The sequence below is a fragment of the Vulpes vulpes genome, chromosome 14, assembly GCF_048418805.1.
Source record: "Vulpes vulpes isolate BD-2025 chromosome 14, VulVul3, whole genome shotgun sequence".
NCBI classification, from domain to species: domain Eukaryota; kingdom Metazoa; phylum Chordata; class Mammalia; order Carnivora; family Canidae; genus Vulpes; species Vulpes vulpes.
Window position 1 is genome coordinate 120,446,149 of NC_132793.1, and position 21,387 is coordinate 120,467,535.

At 35.7% G+C, this 21,387-nt stretch overlaps 1 protein-coding gene across 4 annotated transcripts in view; it reads right to left on the minus strand.

Moving 5' to 3' along the window:
* Positions 1-16,250: 16,250 nt before the first annotated feature.
* N4BP2 (NEDD4 binding protein 2) overlaps positions 16,251-21,387 on the minus strand; it is a 91,128-nt gene continuing 85,991 nt past the window's right edge. For 3 of the 4 annotated variants that reach the window (XR_011997195.1, XM_072737851.1, XM_025997929.2), the window contains 2 exons: positions 21,177-21,300; positions 16,251-19,907 (listed from right to left, as the gene is read on the minus strand). Coding sequence is in view for 2 of the 4 variants with exons in the window: in XM_072737851.1 (XP_072593952.1) it covers positions 19,862-19,907; positions 21,177-21,300 (170 nt within the window). In the remaining 2 variants the exon portion in view is untranslated. The remainder of the gene's footprint in view (positions 19,908-21,176; positions 21,301-21,387) is intronic. The other variant, XR_011997194.1, reaches the window with a different exon arrangement.

Here is a 21,387-nt window from a genome sequence, read left to right on the forward strand (position 1 = left end):
ACCTAGTTCATTTTCTGTTTTATTTGTAACCTTTAAATATATTGCCACAATGAACACTTATGTTGGTGTGGTACGTGTGTTCAGTAAATAGGCAAAATTAAATTAAATTAATTTAAATTTAAGTTTAATGATTGATGACGGATTAAAGACTCCAAGTAATCCAGTTATTAAAATTTGGTATAAAAAAGATGCAGAAGTTTCCTTTAAATCTCAAAGGTGTCTGATTAGTACTCTGAACCTCATCAGAAGTATGAACCAAATGAAAAATACATAAAGCATTAACTACCGGCACTCCCTTGGTGAATTTGTAAAGTATTCATGGACTAATTTCTGACCTCTAGTGGTAAAGTTGTAATAAGATCCTCAAATATATATTATTATACTCCAGCCTGAATTACTGCCACCATTCGAGAGAATCCATCTATAAAAGATTAAAAGGAAGACCGTCAACCACAGTTTCAGACGGCTCCGATCTCTGACCCTAGGTGACTCTAGGGTATTAGTGAACTCACTGGCTGACTTCCATTTAAATGCTAATTTCAAGAAAGCCTATCCTACAACTCCAGACAAAGCAATAGTTCAGACTCTTCTCTTCCTCTCCCCAACCTCTTCAGAGTGCTAGTGATTAGGGAAAACCCCAAAAAAGTGAGGAGAGAAAAGAAAGGTGTGGATAATTGCCACTCATGAGTGCTCGTAAGTGTAGACATATCACTTAATCATATATAATAAATTGTTTTCAGAAACAAAAAGTAATGGTGATATACTAAGAGGAATATAAATTTAGACGTTAGAAAGTAATCCTTTCACTATGGTATATAACTAGGCAGATTTAAAATTTTGAAACCATGAAGTGAATGTAACCATTAAGACACTGACCAGACATTACACCACTGCAGAGAAAGATTGACAACATATTTTTTGAAATAATAGCAGAATATAAAACTTGGAGAGAAAACATCTTTCTCAAGGAAAACAAAACTACTTTCCCTAATAGGATCATCATTTTGACTTGTCTATTTCTGCTAATATAGGCATTGAAATTGGAAATTCCCCAATATTACTTACAAAACCTCTAGAGAGATGCTGCTCCTTCCTACATCTGCTCCAAATCACAGCCCTTCCCATTGTCTTAGATTTTGTCCTTCAGAATCTACATACACATGCAAAATTACCACACCCACTTTCTATTTTTTTATCCCTACTACAAGCACTTTCTTGTATTTGTATGTATGCAGGTAAGTTATGTGTGTACTTTTATCTTGTTTACCTCCGCCCTCCATCTAGGCCCTCAACCAAAGTTAACTACCTGCTGTTCATCTCTACATGGCCTTCTTTCCATTCATATAATCATAATATACACATATCTCAGAGTTGTCATTCACTGGTATGGAAATAGAATTATATATATATACTGATTTTATTGTCTACTTAACAATAACACATAATGGAATGCCCTCAAAGTTTACTGGTATGCATCTGTAGCAAATTATATTTTCCAAAAATAGCCACAATATATCCTGTCCCACGTGGTATTCCAGAAACTGTCCACTCTCCTATAAAAAGTGTGAAGTCAAAAAAATAAAAAATTTAAATGTGGAGTCTATTTCCCTCCTCTTGAAGCTTGGTAGGCCTGTGACTGTCTTGACAAATAGAATGTAGCAGAAGTGATGCTGTGTGACTTCTAAGGCTAGGTTAGCAAAGATACAGCTTCAATCTGTTTCTATCTCTTTCTTTTTCACCTCCCTCTCCTCTTCCCCTTTCTTCTTCCTCTTTCTCTTTCCTCCTCTTTCTCCTTCTTGCCTACCCCTCCCCTTCCTCTCTCCCTCTCTCTGCTGTCATGTTGTGCAGAAGTTCAAATTACTCTTGGACCCATGTGCAAAACTTCTAGTAGACAGCTCTAGTTAAGGTCTCAGCCAATAAGCCAGACTGCCAGATATGTTAAGTGAATGAGTCTTTAAGTAATTCCAGATCCTTCCATGAAGTTCCCCTCGGCTTTCTACATGAGGCCTCAGACACCATGGAGAACCGACAAAACATCTCCATTGTGCTTGGAGTCTCAGCTGTGCCTCACCCAAATCCCTGACCCACAGAATCCACAAGCATAATAAAATTGTTGTTTTATGTCAGTAAGTTTTGGGGGAACTTCATTACAATAGATTACTGGAAGAGAATCGACTTGTCTATTCTAGTGGCTGCATAGTGTTTTATAGCATGCTATATAATATGGCTGGTTTGATAATTACATTTGCAAGGTGTTCACTTTGTTCCCTGTTTTTGCTACTACAAACATTACTTCAATAAATATCCTTGAATATATATTTTGAGATGTTTTTATTTCCATGAGAATTGTAGAGTAGAATTGCTGTATATTTTTATTTTTACTACTTCTTTTCTTACTCTGGTTCATAAGAAGTTTATTCGGTGGAGTGAAGGGGCTTTTATTTATCTTTGTTTTCTCTTCTGTCTTTTATGGTTCATTTTCTAATTTATTAAGATGAACATTGAGTTCTTGGGGAGTTTTTTTGTTTTTTTTGTTTTTTTGTTTGTTTGTTTTGAGTTCTTGTATTTTTAATCCTTGTTTGCATACAGCTTTTTTTAAGTAGGCTCCATGCAGGGTGTGGAGCCCAATGCAGGGCTTGAAGTCATGACCCTGAGATCAAGACCTGAGCTAAGACCAATAGTCACACCCTTGACCCATTGAGCCACCCAGGCACCCTGCATATAGCTTTCTTTGGGTCTTGTAGGTTTGGTTATGCTAGGTTTTCCTTTTTTGCTTTAAAAAGTTTATAATTTCGGGATCCCTGGGTGGCGCAGCGGTTTGGCGCCTGTCTTTGGCCCAGGGCGCGATCCTGGAGACCCGGGATTGAATCCCACATCGGGCTCCCAGTGCATGGAGCCTGCTTCTCCCTCTGCCTATGTCTCTGCCTCTCTCTCTCTCTCTGTGACTATCATAAATAAATAAAAATTAAAAAAAAAAATTAAAAAAAAATAAAAAAAAATAAAAAGTTTATAATTTCAATTTTAGTTTCTAATTTGACCTAAGAAATTATTTAGGAGGATAGTCTTAAGTTTCAAATAATTGGTTAAATTATCTTTTCAAAATCTATTTCTAATTTCACTGATTTTCTTCTAATTTCATCAGATAATGTGACCTGTAAAAGTCTTTACTTCTAAATTTTTTATTGTTTTTTTTTTGTGGAAAACTTTATGATCAGTTTTGTAAGTAGTCAATGGCCATTGGGAAAAATATATGTGATCCTTATCTAAAGAATGTAAGATCATGAAAAAAAATGTAAGATTCCATATATATTTATTAAAGTGTATATGTTGATCATGTGCCTTTGTACTATGTTACTTTTGGGGGGGGTCTACTAGCTCCATCTATTTCTGAAAACAGTATAGGACAAATCCACTCTAATTTCATTTTTATGAAATTGTATTTACATTACTAATAATATTCTAGTTTACATATATTTGTATACTTAAATATATATACATATATTTAACTACTATGTTGTTCAATGCATATATTCATATATTACACCCTTCATAGGAAATGTTCTTCTTCCTGTTCATTAATAGTTTCACCTGGCTGATGTTAACACTGCCTCTCCTACTTTTGTTTGCTTGCATTTGTGTGCTTTCCCAATCTCTAAATTTTAGATTATTTCCTTATTACGTTGTGTTTCCTGTGGACAATGTATTGCTGGGCTTGCTTTTAATCTATAGTCCCATCTCTATCTTTTTATATGAAAACTGAGTTCATTTACATTTAATATAATTTCTGATATTCTTGATTTTATTCCTTCTTTTTTTGCTTACCATTGAACATACTTAATTTCCCTATTTCATTTATATTCACTAGTATGCTCAAGTTATAATTTATTTCCTTTTTCCCCTTACTATAAATTTCAAAATTATATACTTTCCCATTCCATGCTTACCTTCCTTTTTATTTTCTGAAAAGCTACAATTTCCCCACCATGTTAGTCTATTTTCCTGATCTTTCCCCTCCACTTCAGTAAGATAATACTTCTTGAATGCTTTTACTTTCCACTCCTCTTCTTCCACCCCCACTTTTTGGATTTTGCTGACAAATGTTGCAACTTTTACTTCCAGGCTCTCATTAGTAGAGTCACATTTATGTTAGGAGTCTTTATTTAACACATATAGTATATATTCCCAGTCATTCCATTATTATCCACATACATTACAAGGCTCACTGCTCACTTACCACTTTTTCCCTTCTACTTCACCATCTCCTTTCTTTAGATCTCTATTCTTATTAATTTGTTGATTAGCTACAGCCCTCTTTTCATAGTTTTCTTGGATGGCATATGAGTGCTATATTCTTGGAATCCTTACATTTTCTCATTCCTTTCCCCCTAGCAGGTGAATGATCCAGGCTGGAAAGAAACCTACCAATTGAGTTACATTCCTTTTCTCCTAATAGGGATAGATATTATTCCATTGTCTGAGGCCAGTCTGATTCTTTTCCATTGGTAAATAACTTCCTTCTGTCTGGAAATTTGCAAGGTTTTTCTCTTCAACCTTAGGATTCAGGAATGCTGCCAGAAAATGTTTAAAGTGTGTGTCTTTTCTCATCAATTCTGCCTAAAATTTCATGGCACTTTCAACTGCAAATACAAGTTTTCATTCAGCTCAGGAAAATTTGCATCTATTAAATTTGTTTTTTCCCTTGTAATTCACACTGGAACTCCTATTACCCACATATTAGATCTCTGGATTTGTCCTCTTTCTTCCAGAAGTTAAAGTACCCATTTAAGAATTTGAAAAGGTTATTAATGCTTTTCCTGATAATACTGGATCATCACCAAGACCAGCTAACTTACCTAATTATAACATTTGTTACTACACTATAGCCTAAAGTGAAATATAATAATATACATATCATTTGTATACTAGATAACTCAAAGTTGGCTTTTCTCACTATATTTTAAAATGTTCATCTATTAATTTAATTGTGTCTATTTTTAAAAATACTTTTAAAGCAATATACACAGTTTTTTAAAAATCTGTTCAGATGATGAAAGTAAAATCTCCATCTTCTACCTCTGACTCCCCAGGCCCACCCTTATCCCTAAGATAACCTGCTCTTCACAATTTCTTACAAAAGCTTTCAGAAGTTCTTCATGTATAACAGGGACAAAATTATTACTGTAGAAGTATCCATAGCTCCTTTCCATGCTCATACCTACTAACAAAAAATTTTGACATTTGCACCCTGATCCCTTCCCACCTCCTACATTCCTACTTCCCACTGCCTTATTATGCAGTTGGGACAAACAGAAGTGGGAGACTTCTAAATGAAGAAGCAAAGAAGTTGAGGTAGAAGATTTATATTCCAAAAGCCCAGACCCACTCGCTACAGGGAGGAAAAAAAAGAAAGAAATGGAAAGAAAGGTAGAGGGATGATAGATGAGGCCTAGCACTGGCAGAGACATTAGGGAGAGTTTTGGCAAAAGGGGGGAAACAGAAACTTTGGAATATCTATAGGATATGAGACAGTGGGGGACAGAAAGGCTATGTGGATATGCAGACATAAAGAGGTGCTCATGCAAATTATGTTTTATATAACTTCTGTTGGATAAAATATGTTTCAATTAAGCTTTTTGAGGAATACAAAGATTAGAATTGCTTTCACTGTCTCATAAGCACAAGGCCCTCAGAGACTGTCATTTGAGGCCCAAGATCTATTCTGTTCGTTTTATGTGTGGGTTTGCATTCATGTATGTGTGTGTAGATGAATGTACATGCGTTTAGAAAATGTATAGTATATAATATTTACCCACATGTATCCTTTTGTAAAAATATTTATTATGATTTTTTAAATAAGCTCTACATCCAACATGGGCCTTGGACTCACAACTCTGAGATCAAGAGTCAACATGCTTCACTGACTGAGCCAGCCAGGCACCCCCACATATATCCTCTTTTAAAAAAACACAAGACTGTGGGACACCTGTTAAAAAGCACAAAACTGTGGGACAGCTGTTAAGCATCTGCCTTCGGCTTGGGGCGTGATCCTGGAGTCTCAGGATCGAGTTCCACATTGGGCTCCCTGCGTGGGGCCTGCTTCTCCCTCTGCCTGTGTCTCTGCCTCTCTCTATGTGTCTCTCATGAATAAATAAATACAATCTTTATAAATAAATAAATAAATAAATAAATAAATAAATAAATAAATAACACAAAAGTGTAAATACATTTTTGCACCTTGCTTCTTTTCCCCTTCAATATATGGATTGAGTTATACCCTGCCTACTTCCTGCAAAGATTTGAATGCGTTTACAATAAAATCATAGGCAAATTTTTGACATGACTCCAAGGATAAGACCAAAAAGTAAAAGGGCTAACAGAGAAACTATATTCAGAAATTCTAGCTAATGGTTTCGTTGCATAAATGTAATAAAGTTAATAAGGTACTTTATTTTTTTTAATTTTTATTTATTTATGATAGTCACACACAGAGAGAGAGAGAGAGAGAGAGAGGCAGAGACATAGGCAGAGGGAGAAGCAGGCTCCATTCACCGGGAGCCCGACGTGGGATTTGATCCCGGGTCTCCAGGATCGCACCCTGGGCCAAAGGCAGGCGCCAAACCGCTGCACCACCCAGGAATCCCAAGAAGGTACTTTAAAAACAGATTCCTAAGTAACCAAATGCCAAACCTTACTTTTGAAAGGAAGAAATTAATTTTACCTAAAAAAAGACTTAACAATGAAAAGAAAAACTTAACTCAGAGCTTAAAAAGACAGTGAGCTTCTTACTGTGCAGCTCCATCCACATCAGAATCTTAGCAAAGAGATTCAGGAGAGTGCCATCAATTCTCAATTGTTTATACAAGCAGAGAAACCAAGATAAACCAAAATAGTGGGTAATTTTTAAAATATATTTTATTGGTTTTTTATATCCAGATGGATAAATGATCAGGAAAAAAGTGTTCAGACAAAACAATGAAGTCCTACTGCAAAGAATTATTTCACAAAGACCTAGGAAACTGTTCATTTCCCATAATCCTCTCAGTTCCTCCCGATGACCCCATCCATCTCATCCCTTCAGTATGTGCAAAACAGTAGATTAAAGCAGAATAATCCTTATAAATCTTTCCTCAAAGTGGAGCTGTGTTGAGTCAGATCCTATCAGTGTGAAGGATGGGGACCATGCAAATAAAGAAAACGTGTTTTAATCCATCCATACTTTAGGCAGATGGCTTTAAATCTTCCCCTCTATTTCACTGCCTGTCACCTTCTGTACAGTATGTACCTAAAATGGATGATCCAGAAATTTGATATCCCTTCTGTGACCTTCTTCATGCTGATAACCATCATCCCCATGCTCAGCCACAAATCAAACTATGCGGGGAAAAAATATCCACAGTCCTAATATCTTGAACTCTGATATTCTCTCCCTTCCTACATCTTCCTTCCACCTTCCCTCTCGGACACTTTCTGAATCTGTTCTTTATCTCCACCATACCTTCTCTTATTCACCTCCATTTCCCCACTCTATCAGCTCCCTCCACTTGAATCCACTTGACCCCTAATCTAGTCTGTATCTCATAGTCAACCATTTCAACTTCACACATACAACACCCTAAATTCCTTCTCCCTTCCTTTCCACACTGACTCCCTGTTATACCTAACACTAACTTTGCTTAACACAACTGATGTGTGTTTCTCTTCCCTTCTGAAAATTGCTGGAGAAAAATCAATTAATTGATACAATAAACAAGTATCAGGTGTTTAGGATATACAGCTCGCAATCCAAAACCTGGTTCTGCTATTTATTAGCTAAGAAAGTTTGGGCAAGCAACATAATGTTTCTGAACATCTGTTTCCTTATCAATAAAGTGGGATATATCCATTAGGATTCTTGGAGCTGTAACAGAAAATCCAGTAAAAAGTAGCTTATTGTCTCCCGTAATAAACTGGTTAAAAATCAGTGCCAGGGTTAATTTAGTGGCTTTGTGATGTCATCAAGAACAAAGATTCTTTCCTCTTTATGCTCCACCATCCTCAGCTCATGGACTTGGTTGTTAGGCATATCTCTTCATTTTACTACATTGGTGACTGCAATTCCAGACATCACATATAGACACCAAGTCTTGCTGAAGAAGAGTGCACCTCCTTCCATGTGCCTCCTCTCTGTATTTGTAAAGGAAACCTTTCCTAGAATTCTCCTTAGGTCCCTTTTGTCTGGTCAAATACCCACCGTCTAGCCAATCACTGGCAAAAGGAAATGGGATTACCATGATTGCCTTTTCAACCAATCATAATTCACTTTCTGCGGCTAGAGGGGGGCCAAGCTTTCCTAAGCATTTTGCCACCAGATACTTGTTTAAAAAAACTGCAATAGAAAGAATACCTGTTGTGTAGGCCAGCAACCTCTGTCATTTGGGCAATAATATCTGCTCCACAGGGTGGTTATAAAGATTATAGTGGATACATTTGTAAAGTACCTAGTGATATCTGGCACATGGCAGACTGAGGGCTTTTAAAGATGTCCACAAATTCTTTAACATTCTTTCCTTCAAAAAATAGATCTAATTCCCTTATCCTTGAATATGGACTGTACCTAGTGACTGAGTTCCAACAAATAGAATTTGGCAAAAATAATGGTGTGAGATTTCCAACACTTAGGTCATAAAAGGCATTGCAGCTTCTGTTTTGCTCTCCTGGACTGCCCACTCTGGAGAAAGCTGCCATGTTGTAAGAACACTCAAGCAGCCTAAGGAGAAGCCCACACAGGGAGAAATTAAAGATTACCACCAACAACCAGCACCAACTTACAAGCCATATAAATGAGCTATCACCTTAGAAGTGAATTTCTCAGCCCTAGTCAAGCCTTCAACAAACAGATGCACCAAGCCACATCTTGGTTGCAATCTTATGAAAGACTCCAATCCAGAATGATCCCTGCCTGACACTCCAAGAATCCTGGGAAACTGAGAATAATTTTTGGTGTTTTAAGACTAAGTTTTGAAATGACTTTTTACACAACAATCGATAAGACAGATTTGGGTATTAAATGGGAGTTCTGCTCTAACAAAAACTTTAAAATGAAAGAATAGCCTTTTTAACTTGGCAGTGGACAGAAGCTGAAAGCACTTCAATGAGAGAATTAGTGAAGACTTTAAAGGGCCTTGAAGGGACTGCCAGTGAGGGTGGGAAGGCTCATGAATTTACTATGACAGACCAGGTAAAATGTATCTTGGTTTTCTCCTCCATAAGTTTTAAGTCTGACCATTGCTGAAATATGCATCATGGTTAAATGCAACTTTGGAATGCAATATGCATTAAATGCATTTAAATGCATTTAAATGCAATATGCATCGTGCATAACCATATGCATCATGGTTAAATGCAACTTTGGAACATGATTGCCTTGATTTGAATCCTGGTTCCATCACCTCTTATCTATGTAACATTAGGTAAATTGCTTAACCTTTTTTATGCCTCAATTTCCTTCAGTGGATTTTTTATAAGGATTAAATAAGTTGCTGTGTGTAAGCTTAAATATATATATATATAATTAAGAAATATATATATATATATATATATATATATATATATTTTTTTTTTTTTTTAAATAGGTTTGTGTCCCATGGCAGAGCTGATTATAGTTGAGGACCTGCAAACCAGGTTTGGGGTAGAAGCCAAGGAACATTACCTTGAGTAGCCAAAAAAAGAATAAAGTCTTTCTGATGGGCTATCCCACTAAGGTAGCATTTCTTAAGGTGTGGCCCACTTACATTAGAATCATTGAAGTATTTATTTAAAATTGGGGTCCCTACCTTCTGAGATTCAGGAAGTCTAAAGGAGGGCAAAAATCTGTATTTTAACTGAGCCTTGTGTGGATGATTCTTGTGTCCACTAAAGTTTGTAAACTATTGCCTTGGGGAAAGGGAATCCAGGTGCATAGCTGAAAGATGAATCTCTTTGAATTCTACTGTTTGATTTTTTTAATTGGGGGCAAAATTGCCTGTTCTTCTCCACAATTTATCCATTTTTGTTTTAATATCCAAATAAGATACATTAAATAATAATGTGCGTTATTTGCCATTGAGTGAAACTAATGCTCTTGAACGATCTGCCACCTTTATCCTAGACTTGTGGTAGTCCCTGGCATACATCTACATACCCCAGTTGACACACAAGCTTTTGCAATAATTGCATAAACCCATTTTATTTCTAGTGTCTGAGATGACAAATACCACTAGTATTGTCAATATGGACATTTGATTATTCATTCTCTGGCAACACTTTCTTCTAATTAGCCTTTTTGTACTATAGAAACTGAGAAGTTTAAAACTACATATCCTAGACCTCTCCAGCAGGTAAAAATCTGGATACAAAATAGTTTACACCAACTAGATAATACTCTTATGGAATGCGGAGGCAGAAGTAAGTTGAAGGCTATCCACCTACTATGTCTCATTCCAATAAAACATCAAGTTATGGAGAGGTCAGGGTTTTCACAGCAAGTTTTCTGGTGTCTAGTCACCAGTTCTGAGTACACGGAGAGCCAGGTGTGGCAATGATGCCATGGTGGACTTTTAATCATGGCAGAGGTGGCAGGAGGTTAATTCTGCAGTGCCCTGGAAGTCACTTCCTGATCAAATCTAGAGTTCACCCCTCTAGGTCTTCTACCGACTTTTAAAAAATATTTATTATAGTTTTGAACATATTCGAAAGTAGAACCAAAGATTAATGAAACCCCAGCTTCAACATTTACCAATTTAGACCAATCTTATTTTCTAAGTACCCCCGCACACTTCATTTTAAGTAAATTCCAGATATCGCATCATTTTATGTATTTTAGCATCTATCCCTTTTTCAAAAAGTAAAGACTCTAAAAAATATAATCCCATTGAAAGAATATATTGGTCTCTGCCCGTATTTCCTGGCAGAGCTCCTGAAACCCTTGCACTCATTTCCCAAGTGATAAAAACACTAGGAGAATCTCTTGTTCTGATATTTGTCTTTGACCCCAAGGCTCCTAAAGCCCATGTTTCTAAGTGATAAGTGCACTAGCAGCATCTTCTATTCTACTGAGGTGACTCTGGGGGTGGGCTCCTGGATAGAGGCTGACCACCAGAAAGAAAAACCAAACCATGATCAGAAACTTGGAATTTTCAGTCCGAGCCCTCATCTTCAGAGGCAGGAAAGGGGCTGGCAATCAGGGTTAATAATTGATCACGCCTATGTGAGGAAGACTTCATAAAATTCCAATACTACGGGGTTTAGAGAGCTTCCAGATGGATGAACGTATCCAAATAGGAAGGGTGATGCATCCCAACTCCATGGGGACAGAAGCCCCCACACTGGGGACCCTCCCAGATCTCACCGTAGGTGTCTCTTCATCTGGCTGTTCATCTGTGTCCTTTATCATATCTTTTAATAATCTGGTTTACATAAGGAAGTGTTACCTTGAGTTCTGTGAGCCACTCTGGTGATAATGTATCAAACCATGGGGGGAGGGGGCATTGTGGGAATCTATGATTTACAGCCAAGTTGGACAGAAGTTGTAGGTAACCTAGAGACCTACTACTTGCAACTGGTAACTGAGGTGGGATGACAGTCTGACAGTCTTGTGGGACTGAATCCTTAACTTGTGGACATTTTCTCTGGGTAGATAGTACATGAATCGAGCTGAATTGTAGACACCCAACTGGTGTCAAGAGAATTGCTTGGTGTGGGGAGAAACTCCACACTTTGGTGAACAGAGGAAGGTATTTTGTGTGTGTAGTAAAGAGACACAGAAAAGATAACACCAGGAGGAAAGACTGGGTTTTTCCCTACACAAGGAAGAGAAAGAGAAAGGAGGGGGTAAAACTGGATTTTTCCTAGTATGCTTACAGTATCATCCCTAAAATTAATAAAGAGATAAATGGATAAATAGGTCTTTAATATAATTGTCCAATGTTTACACTGCCATCATCTTACTTAAAAAAAACTTAAGATTTTTGCTGATCAAGTCAAGTCCACAAATTTCAATTGGTTGATATGCCTCTTCCATCTTAATGTTTAGGTTCCCTTTCCATCTGTGCTTTTTTTCCTTTGTAATTTATTTGAAGAAACTATATTGTTAGAGCATCCCACAGTCTGTCTTTTGGTGGTTACATCCCATGGTGTTGACATAGTCCTCTATCCTCTGTAATTCATATAAATTGGTTAAGATCTATGTACAATTGCCTCTAAGGCTTGATCAGATTTAGGTTCAATTTAGTTGTTTCCACTGATTTTTGAGTCCCCAATTCTATGTATTAGATACATTTCTGGGATAGTAGAAGCTACCAAAACACAAACAAAAACAAAACAAAACAAAAAGCATTATATTGTGCATTCAACCAGATGGACAACTACAAGACATATCTCATTTCATTTCATTTTGCTATAAAGCACTTCACAGATACTGTGTTTTTACAAAATGAAGGTCTGTGACAACCCTGCATCAAGCAAATCTATTGGTGCCATTTTTCCAACAGCATTTGCTCATTTTGTAGCTCCTTGACGTGTTTTGGTAATTCTCAGAATATTTCAAGCTTTTATTATTATTATTATTATTATTATTATTATTATTATTATTATTTGTTACAGTGATCTGTGATCAGTAATCTTTGTACTACTATAATGGTTTTTGAGGACCATGAGCTGTGGGGCTTACATAAGATGGGAAACTTAGGGACAGCCCCAGTGGCGCAGCGGTTTAGCACCGCCTGCAGCCCAGGATGTGATCCTGGAGACCTGGGATCAAGTCCCACATCGGGCTCCTTGCATGGAGCCTGTTTCTCCCTCTGCCTGTGTCTCTGCCTCTCTCTCTCTCTCTCTCTGTGTGTGTGTGTGTTTCTCATAAATAAATATAGCTCCTTAGAAGCAGCAAAATATTTCTGTGTCCAATAAAGTTATTAACCTCTAAAAAAAAAAAAAAAAGATGGGAAACTTAATTGGTAATTGTTCTATGTGTGTTGACTGTCCCCAGTGGCTGCTCCCCCATCTCTCTCCCTCTCCTTGGGCTTATTTCCTGAGATACAATATTGAAATTAGGCCAACTAATAACCCTACAGTTTGCCCCTAAGTGCTCAAATGAAAGGAGTCACTCACTTTAAATCAAAAACTAAAAATGATTAAGTGAGGAAGACTTGTCAAAAGCCAAGATAGGCCAAAAGCTAGACCTCTTGGGCCAGTCAGCCAAGTTGCGAATGCAAATGGAAAGTTCTTGAAGGAAAAGTATAAATGCTACTTCAGTGTAAACATGGTAAGAGAGTGAAACAGCCTTAGCGCTGATAGGGAGAAAGTATGAGTGATCTGTAGAAGATCAAACCAACTATGTAATTCCCTTAAGCTAAAGCCCAATCCAGAAAAAGATCCTAACTCTTCAATTCTATGAAGACTGAGAGAGGTGAGGAAGCTGCAGAAGAAAAGTCTGAAGCTGGAAGAGGGTGGTTCATGAGGTTTAGGGAAAGAAGCTGCCTCCGGAACATCAAAGTGCAAGTGAAGCAGCCAATGCTGATGTAGAAGCTGCAGCAAGTTACCCAGGGGACCTAGTTAAGACCCTTAACAAAGGTGGCTACACTCAACAACAGAGTTTTGATGTAAATAAAACAGCCTTCTAACAGCTAATGCAGCTGGTGTCTTTAAGTTGAGACTTTTGTTTACCATTCCAAAAACCTAGGGCCCTTAACAATTATGCTAAGCCTACTCTCCCTATGCTCTCTAAATGGAACAAAGCTGAATGACAGCACATCTGTTATAACATGGTTTACTAAATATTTTAAGCCCACAGTTCAGACCTACTACTTAGAAAAGATAACCTTCAAAATATGACTGCTCATTGATAATGCGCCTGTTCACCCAAGAGCTCTGATGGAGGTGGACAAGATTATTGTTGTTTTCATGCCTGCTAACACAACATCCATTCTGCAGATCAAGGAGTCATTTTGACTTCCCAGTCTTACTAGTTAAGAAACATATTTCATAAGGCAGTAGCTGTCATAAATAGTAACTCCTCTGATGGACCTGAAAGCCTTCTGGAAAGGATTCACCATTCTCAGTGCCATTAAGAACATTCCTGATTCATGAGAAGAGGTCAAAATATCAACATTAACAGGAGTTTGGGACATTCAACTCCCACGGATGACATGGAAGGATTCAAGACCTCAGTGGAAAAAGTAACCATAGCTATGGTGGAAACAGCAAGAGAACGAGAATGAGAAGTAGGGCATGAAGATGTGACTGAATTGCTGCAATGTCATAAAACTTTTAACAGATGAGAAGTTGCTTCTTATGGACGAACAAAGAAAGTGGTTTTAGAGATGGAATCCACTCCTGGTGAAGCAGCTGTGAAGACTGTTGAAATGACAACAAAGGATTTAGTTATCAAGAAGACTTCATTGAGAAAACAATGGCAGGGTGTGAAGGACTGACTCCAATTCTGAAAGGTCAGCTATGGGTAAAACGCTATCCAACAGCATCACACGATACAGAGAAATCATCATAAAAGGAAGAGTCAATCAATGCAGCAAACTTCCTTTTTGCCTTATTTTAAGAAATTGCTACAATCACCCCAACCTGCAGCAACCACTACCCTACCTAAACAGTCATGTTGCTTAGTGGTATCATCTGAATATTTAAGTCAAAATAAATACAACTATGATTTCCTCTTTATTATTCCTAGCACAGGTAATCACTGACAAAGATACGGTGAAGGAATGCAGCAGGAACTGATTTTCACATTATTTGCACCCAACAATCAAAAATGATGTGGCAGAAACTACGAATTCCCCTAACACACAGTCACTTTCCTCCAGGAGAACGCCCAAATTGTAGCTGACCATACACTGAATTAGGATGACTTCCCAGCATCTCTTGCTAGACGTGAGCACATGACTAAGTTTTGACCAATAAGACTTAGATGGAAGTGTTGTATGGCAACTTCCAAAAATCATCTATAAAAGATCACTGGCACTTGCCCATCACTCCTGTCGTCTTTGTCCTTCCACCAACAGAATGCAGATGCGATTATTTGAGCTCTAGCCACACACCATGGTTTAGGAATTGAAAGCTACACCTTGGGTATGATAGGAGTCCTTGATCTCCAAAAACTTCATGGAAAAGAGCATGCCCGTAAGTCCTGGAGTCTCTATCTCTGGAATTTTATATTAAGAGAGAAAGAAACTTTTATCTTTATCATCAGGAAAACTCCATGATATGAGCTTCCTTTGTATGAAGGAGGAAGGCAGATTTACAAGTGGCAGTTTTTCAAAGACATACACTGTGGAGCCACATCTCTCTTAGTTGGAGATAATAAGGTATTTTTTCTTTTCTTACTCTTATGAAAAATGTAATTGCTCTCTCATAGGAGTCAGAGAACTCAGGTTCGAGTCTTATCTGTCCTTAACATGCAACTAAGTCAACCTCTCTAAGGCTTTGTAAGACACTTATGTAGTAAGATATTCTTGAGCCTTAAAACATAACATATATGGAAGTGTTTCATAGTATAAATAACTATACACAGATAGTTGATGAGAATTATAAGATACCTTCAGGTAGAAACTCTATCTCAGACTGTATCCCCAGTAACAAGTACTCAATAAATATTTGTTGAAGAGATATTTTTAAGTCCTTGCCAAATGAGTGAATTATTCTGCTTTGGAGTGAATAAAGTTCAAAGGTCTTTAATATTTATTAATTAAAGTATTACTTGAGTTTCTCAGAGCCACAATTCCTAATTTTGCCATCAGTCAAAAGATACAAAGGTGTGAAAAGATAAACCTAGCTAATACATTTATCTGGTTCAAAAGTGGATCCCAATTTGCTATAACAAAATAATTTAAATAAGAATAAAAGCTGTGGTACAGAAATAAAATTTTTATGACCTTCTTCTTTCCCTTGAAATTACAAAGTTTTTTTACGTGTATTTAAAAATGTCTTTTATGTGTATATATTTTTTTTAAAGATTTCGTTTAATTATTCATGAGAGACAGAGAGAGAGAGAGAGAGAGAGAGGCAGAGACAAGGCAGAGGGAGAAGCAGGCTCCATGCAAGGAGCCCGAAGCAGGACTCAATCCCGGGCCTCCAGGATCACACCCTGGGCTGAAGGTGGCGCTAAACCACTGAGCCACCCAGGCTGCCCATTTCTTTTCTTTTCTTTCTTTTTTTATAAAAGACATATTTTAATACTTAAACTACTAACCCTACCATATCAAATGAAGGATTTCCTCACACTGGACTGTGGCTAAAGTTCTTTATTAAATTAAGTATGTAATTTGCAAATGGTTTCATAAGAAATTTTAAAAGCAAAGTTATAAAACATTTTCAATAAAAAAGTACAGAGTTAACAGCAAAATTACATTTTCTTTATAGTACAAATAAAAACATTTCATTTCTGATATACTGTCTGAAAATTTTATAATATATTCTCCAACTGATAGCTGCAATATTACATTTTAATGAGAAGTTTTGTGGTTAATTTCAATCATTTGTTAATAACAGGTTCATCATTTGGACCATAAAAGTCAACTGCTCAACTTTAAGGAAAATAATAAAGTCTGTCATTAGATAATGTTAAGTTACAAAAGGCTCTTCGGGATATCCATGTATTCCAGCCTTGCTTCTCTACTAAATTCTGTAGAGGCATTAAGTAATATGTAAACTTGAATTACATTTTAAAAATAAGCACCATTAACATACATTCTACATAAATTACTTTTACCTTTGAAATGACGCTTTTTTTGTACACACATTTTTACTATGTAAATAAAAATAAGCAATATTTAACCACTACACAGAAAATTACCAAACTTCACTTCATTGCACAATGGAAAAGCACTTAGAAAAAGCACTTGGAAAAACAGCACACATTATTTTTGTGTCTTTTTTTTTAATACATATTGTCATTTTCTTAAATTGAGAGCAGTTATAACATTGTCAGAGCAATTTCCTGAGTCTCAAGAGTTTCCAATTTCCAGCTCAGAAATAACCAATCTTGCTATTATAACCTCCTTTTTCTAAGCACACAAAACACTTGAATTTAAAAAGAGAAAGACCAAAATAAGGATTGGAAACGATCCAACAGAATTGTTTAGCTTTTCCTCTCAAAATGTGTTATAATACCAAAGACACTTTAAAAGTGTAAGTCCGAATTTCTACTACATAATATGTCCTATATTTAAAGGCCATAGAATTGTAAATAGTATGGAAACACTAATAAATTGGGGGGAAAAAACTCAACTTGAAAATAATAGAGATATATAACAGCCAATAAATCCAAGATAACATGCTTCCATGTCTCATGTTGAAGGAAGTAGATGATTTGAAAATACTGTTAAAGAGACTCCTTTAAAAAAAAGAGAGAGAGAGAGAGAGAGAGAGAGAGACTCCTTAGTCCAACCCCCTTTCCCCTGTGGTTTCTACATTAGTTCTCTTTTTTTCTCCTGGTAGAAGAGAAGACTACTGAAAAGATGTAATTGTTACCAAGACCTTCCAAACTACAGAAGTGGTGTACTTTTAGAACACTGATACACTTGTGAAGAGCCATTCTAACGAGTCATCATGTATTAGCACAAATATACCAATACCTGAAAACTTTGATAACTGATAACTCCCTACAATTTCTACTTCTGACATATAGGGTTTGGAATGAGCAAGAGAAGAATCTGATAATCCCCAAACTATGTTTACCTTTGGCATACAGAATTTAGAAATGGGCAAAACAAGAAAGGAGAAACTATAAAGGTTTCTTTCATAATTACATGTTGTTTAAACTATGCTAGTCAGTAGGGCAGGAGGCAGTTTAGGATTGAATAACTTCATAAAAACACTTGAGATACTCAAAATTTGCCTACATATTTATGAATGATGATTAAGAAAAAATACCCTAGGGCAGCCCGGGTGGCTCAGTGGTTTAGCACTGCCTTCAGCCCAGGGTCTGATACTGGAGACCCGGGATCGAGTCCCATGTCAGGCTCCCTGCATGGAGCCTGCTTCCCCCTCTGCCTGTGTCTCTGCCTCTCTCTGTCTCTCTGTGTGGGTCTCAAGAATAAATAAATAAGATCTTTAAAAAGAGAAAAAAATACCCTAGATTTACCAAAATAAAGCCTAAAATTAAGGTTGGTACAGCAAAAAACATAGCTTGTTTCATTTGGTTTCTGCCCACAAAATACCTCATCCCTTGTTCTTTTTGATTGCTCCCACATTAATCATAATTATAATAACAATGAAATAAATTTAGCTGAAGTGCACAAAAGTGAAGCTTTTTAAAACTGGGTGAAGAAATATGAAAACATGGAAAGTGAGTATGCAGCTGCACACACTTGAATAACTTCAGATTTAGCATTGTTATTCACATTTCTTAAATCATATTTATACATAGAAATATTTTATTTCATTAACTATATTTTTATAGTAAGTTCTTGAACTGCTTTATTTTTAATGTATACAACTCTTCTAGATATTATAAAAAACATATGCTAAACTGTTGGATTTTTTTAACAAATTATCAAACAAGAATAATTTTTCAATACCACTCACTGTTTCTAAATAATAAACATTTTTATTTTTGTGGAAATTTAATGATACAGCTCTTTTAAAAGCATGCTTTCATGATATGTAAAAATGTGTTTTTGAGTTTTATTTTCATTAAAATGTCTGTTCTTTTGAGAAACCATTCTGTAATTCAGGATTCTTTCAATAACAACTCAATTCCTGATCCAAATGACTTTTAAGCTTATCAAAAAAGCAACATAACCATTTGTTAAATTACATATATTGGAAATATTCTCTATATCCAAAGTCAAATTTACTCAAACCATTGTTTCATATTGGAAAATTATACTTTACCACACTAAACTCGTGTAAATGAAATTATAATTGACATATTAACAAGACTTTTTATAGCTCACACAAAAAAGAAGTCAATGAAAGTTTCCTTTCAGAAAGTTGGCTCATCTTAAAAACAACTGTAAAAAACGTTTAAATTGTAAAGATTCTTTTAAAGATTATATCAAAAATGTTTTCTATATTTGTTTTAAATTAATAGGACTTTGACCTACTGCAGTTTAGAAATCATATGCCTCAAATATAAAATATAGTTCTTTAGTATCATCTTGAAAACCACTTACACAGCTCTAGAAGTTCAGTAAGACACCAATACTTGGTCGATACCTCATCATTTCTCCTTCTCTAAAAACTTTTCTGTCTACAGAAAGTATAAAAGTGTAATATAATCTCAGGCTCCAACTTTCCTCCTAAAAAATGCACACACACACGCAACATAAGAGATCAAGATATATACAAAACAGAAGAAAGTGCAAAACAGCATGTCTTCCTTCCTGTAGAATATGGCAAAATGAAATGGTTTTTTGTAGTTAGTTTTGAAATCAAAAGTATTCAAAAGTGTTTTTTGTCAGATTTCCTTCTTCTTTTAATACGAGGCTTTGATGGGCATGAACCAGGTCTCAAAGCACTTTAAAAACCTCTCAAAGATGCCTTTAGAATTTTACTAAATGTTAAACAACAATTAATATAAAGGTAACATTTTCTGAGAAAGAATCAGAGCACTTCAAACTTTAAAATTGCAGCTGATAATTTTCTTAGACATTTTATAATCAATAAAAATTCTCTTTAATATTTTTAACAGACAACCTATTTGGCATTTGATTCAGTAAAAAATTAAACTTCTCTTGAATTCTGAAAAACATCATCATAATGTTTTTGTTACAACTGGACATTTCTAATAATAAACACATATTTACAGGAAATTGACTAAATTATCACAAATAAACTAATTTTAACCTACAAACCTTCACACTCTAAATCAAGGATGTGTTTTGTTTTGTTTTTTTTACTTTAGCATGACTTTCAAGCACCCTGGTTTAATTTCAGAGAACCTACAGAAATGAAAAAAAGAGTTATTTTAGGTAAAAATTTCAAACTGGTTAAGGAATATATCATGCATGTAATCAATTCCAAATGTCTTTGCTAAATGTAATATTTACTATCAAAGTACTCTCCTTTTTAAGTCAATCATCCAGGACCATTATCTATGCTTATGGACCTTATAATCCATTGTAAAAATAAATAATCCTAAGGCTAGGGGTTACTCCTAACCTAGAAGTTATTTAAGACTTCTCAAAACTCTCAAGCCTGAATCTGACCTTCATTGAAGAAGCGCATGCTGTATCAATGGTAAGATGATGTCTGCATTAAATTATTTTACTATTCATTGAACACTAAAAAGAAATCTCTAACATAATCAGTAAATCTAATTCATCAGGCCATGATATGCTTCCAAGTCCCTCAGTGTGAAATTAAAAAACACTGGTCTTTACAAGAGATAATTAATACTAACATGATAATGTTCTAGTCCTGAACTACTCCTTTTGTAATAGAAACTCTAAGATGTCATGTTTTCATGATCAGAATTAATGCTACCATTTTCTATAATGTAGCCAAACAACATTTTTTACATGGCATAAACAAAATATGCTACGCTAACTAAAATTAGAAGTTGGGGGGAGGTTGGTACCTAATTATAAACATCCTCAAGGAATCTATCCATCAACAGACCTTTATTCTTGGACTCTTCTTGTCATTTCCTGTTACTGACTTATAATCCCTTAATGAAAAAGGACATTTCATGTTTATCAGCTAAGATCATTAATGGCACTTGACTTATGAAGATGTATAAATTACTACTGACTTCTGCTAAAGTTTTAAAAATCCAAATTATAATCATATTTTAGCAGAAACCTCCAATGTCTTCCAAAATCCACAAGGGAATAATAGTAACTTTAAACTGGTGTGTGTGTGTGCACACACACACATACACACACACTGGTGATATATAATCTAATTATTTTAGATAACACATTATCAAAGAAATACAACTATACATACTTTCCGTTAGATTTTAAATTTATGATAGAAATAGTTTTGTCAGGTAACTTCAAAAAGGAACACATTTTTTCTTTCATTTCTAGTTTTCTGAACATCATAAATCCATCAGGGAATGTTATATCATAATTTAAGTATGAATCTGTGACTAAAATCAGATGGTTAAATTTAGTTGGCTATTTTAACAAATCATCTGAGCATACTATTATTGTTTACTATCTGTATGGCAATTGCCATGATCAATAAGAGAAATCTATACTCACCTGAAGCTATGGCTTGTGAGGTATTTAATGACGGCTGGTTTGATGCGTGCAACTCCTCCTTGGCTATGGTTTCCTCTCCCCGTAATCACAGAGAGATAGGACTTACCACCATTCTGCTTAAATTCTGTTATAACAGGAATTGGAAGAGTTAAAATTCATTTATCTTACGTTCTCAATAGAAACAAACTTTACTCAAACACATGTGAAATTA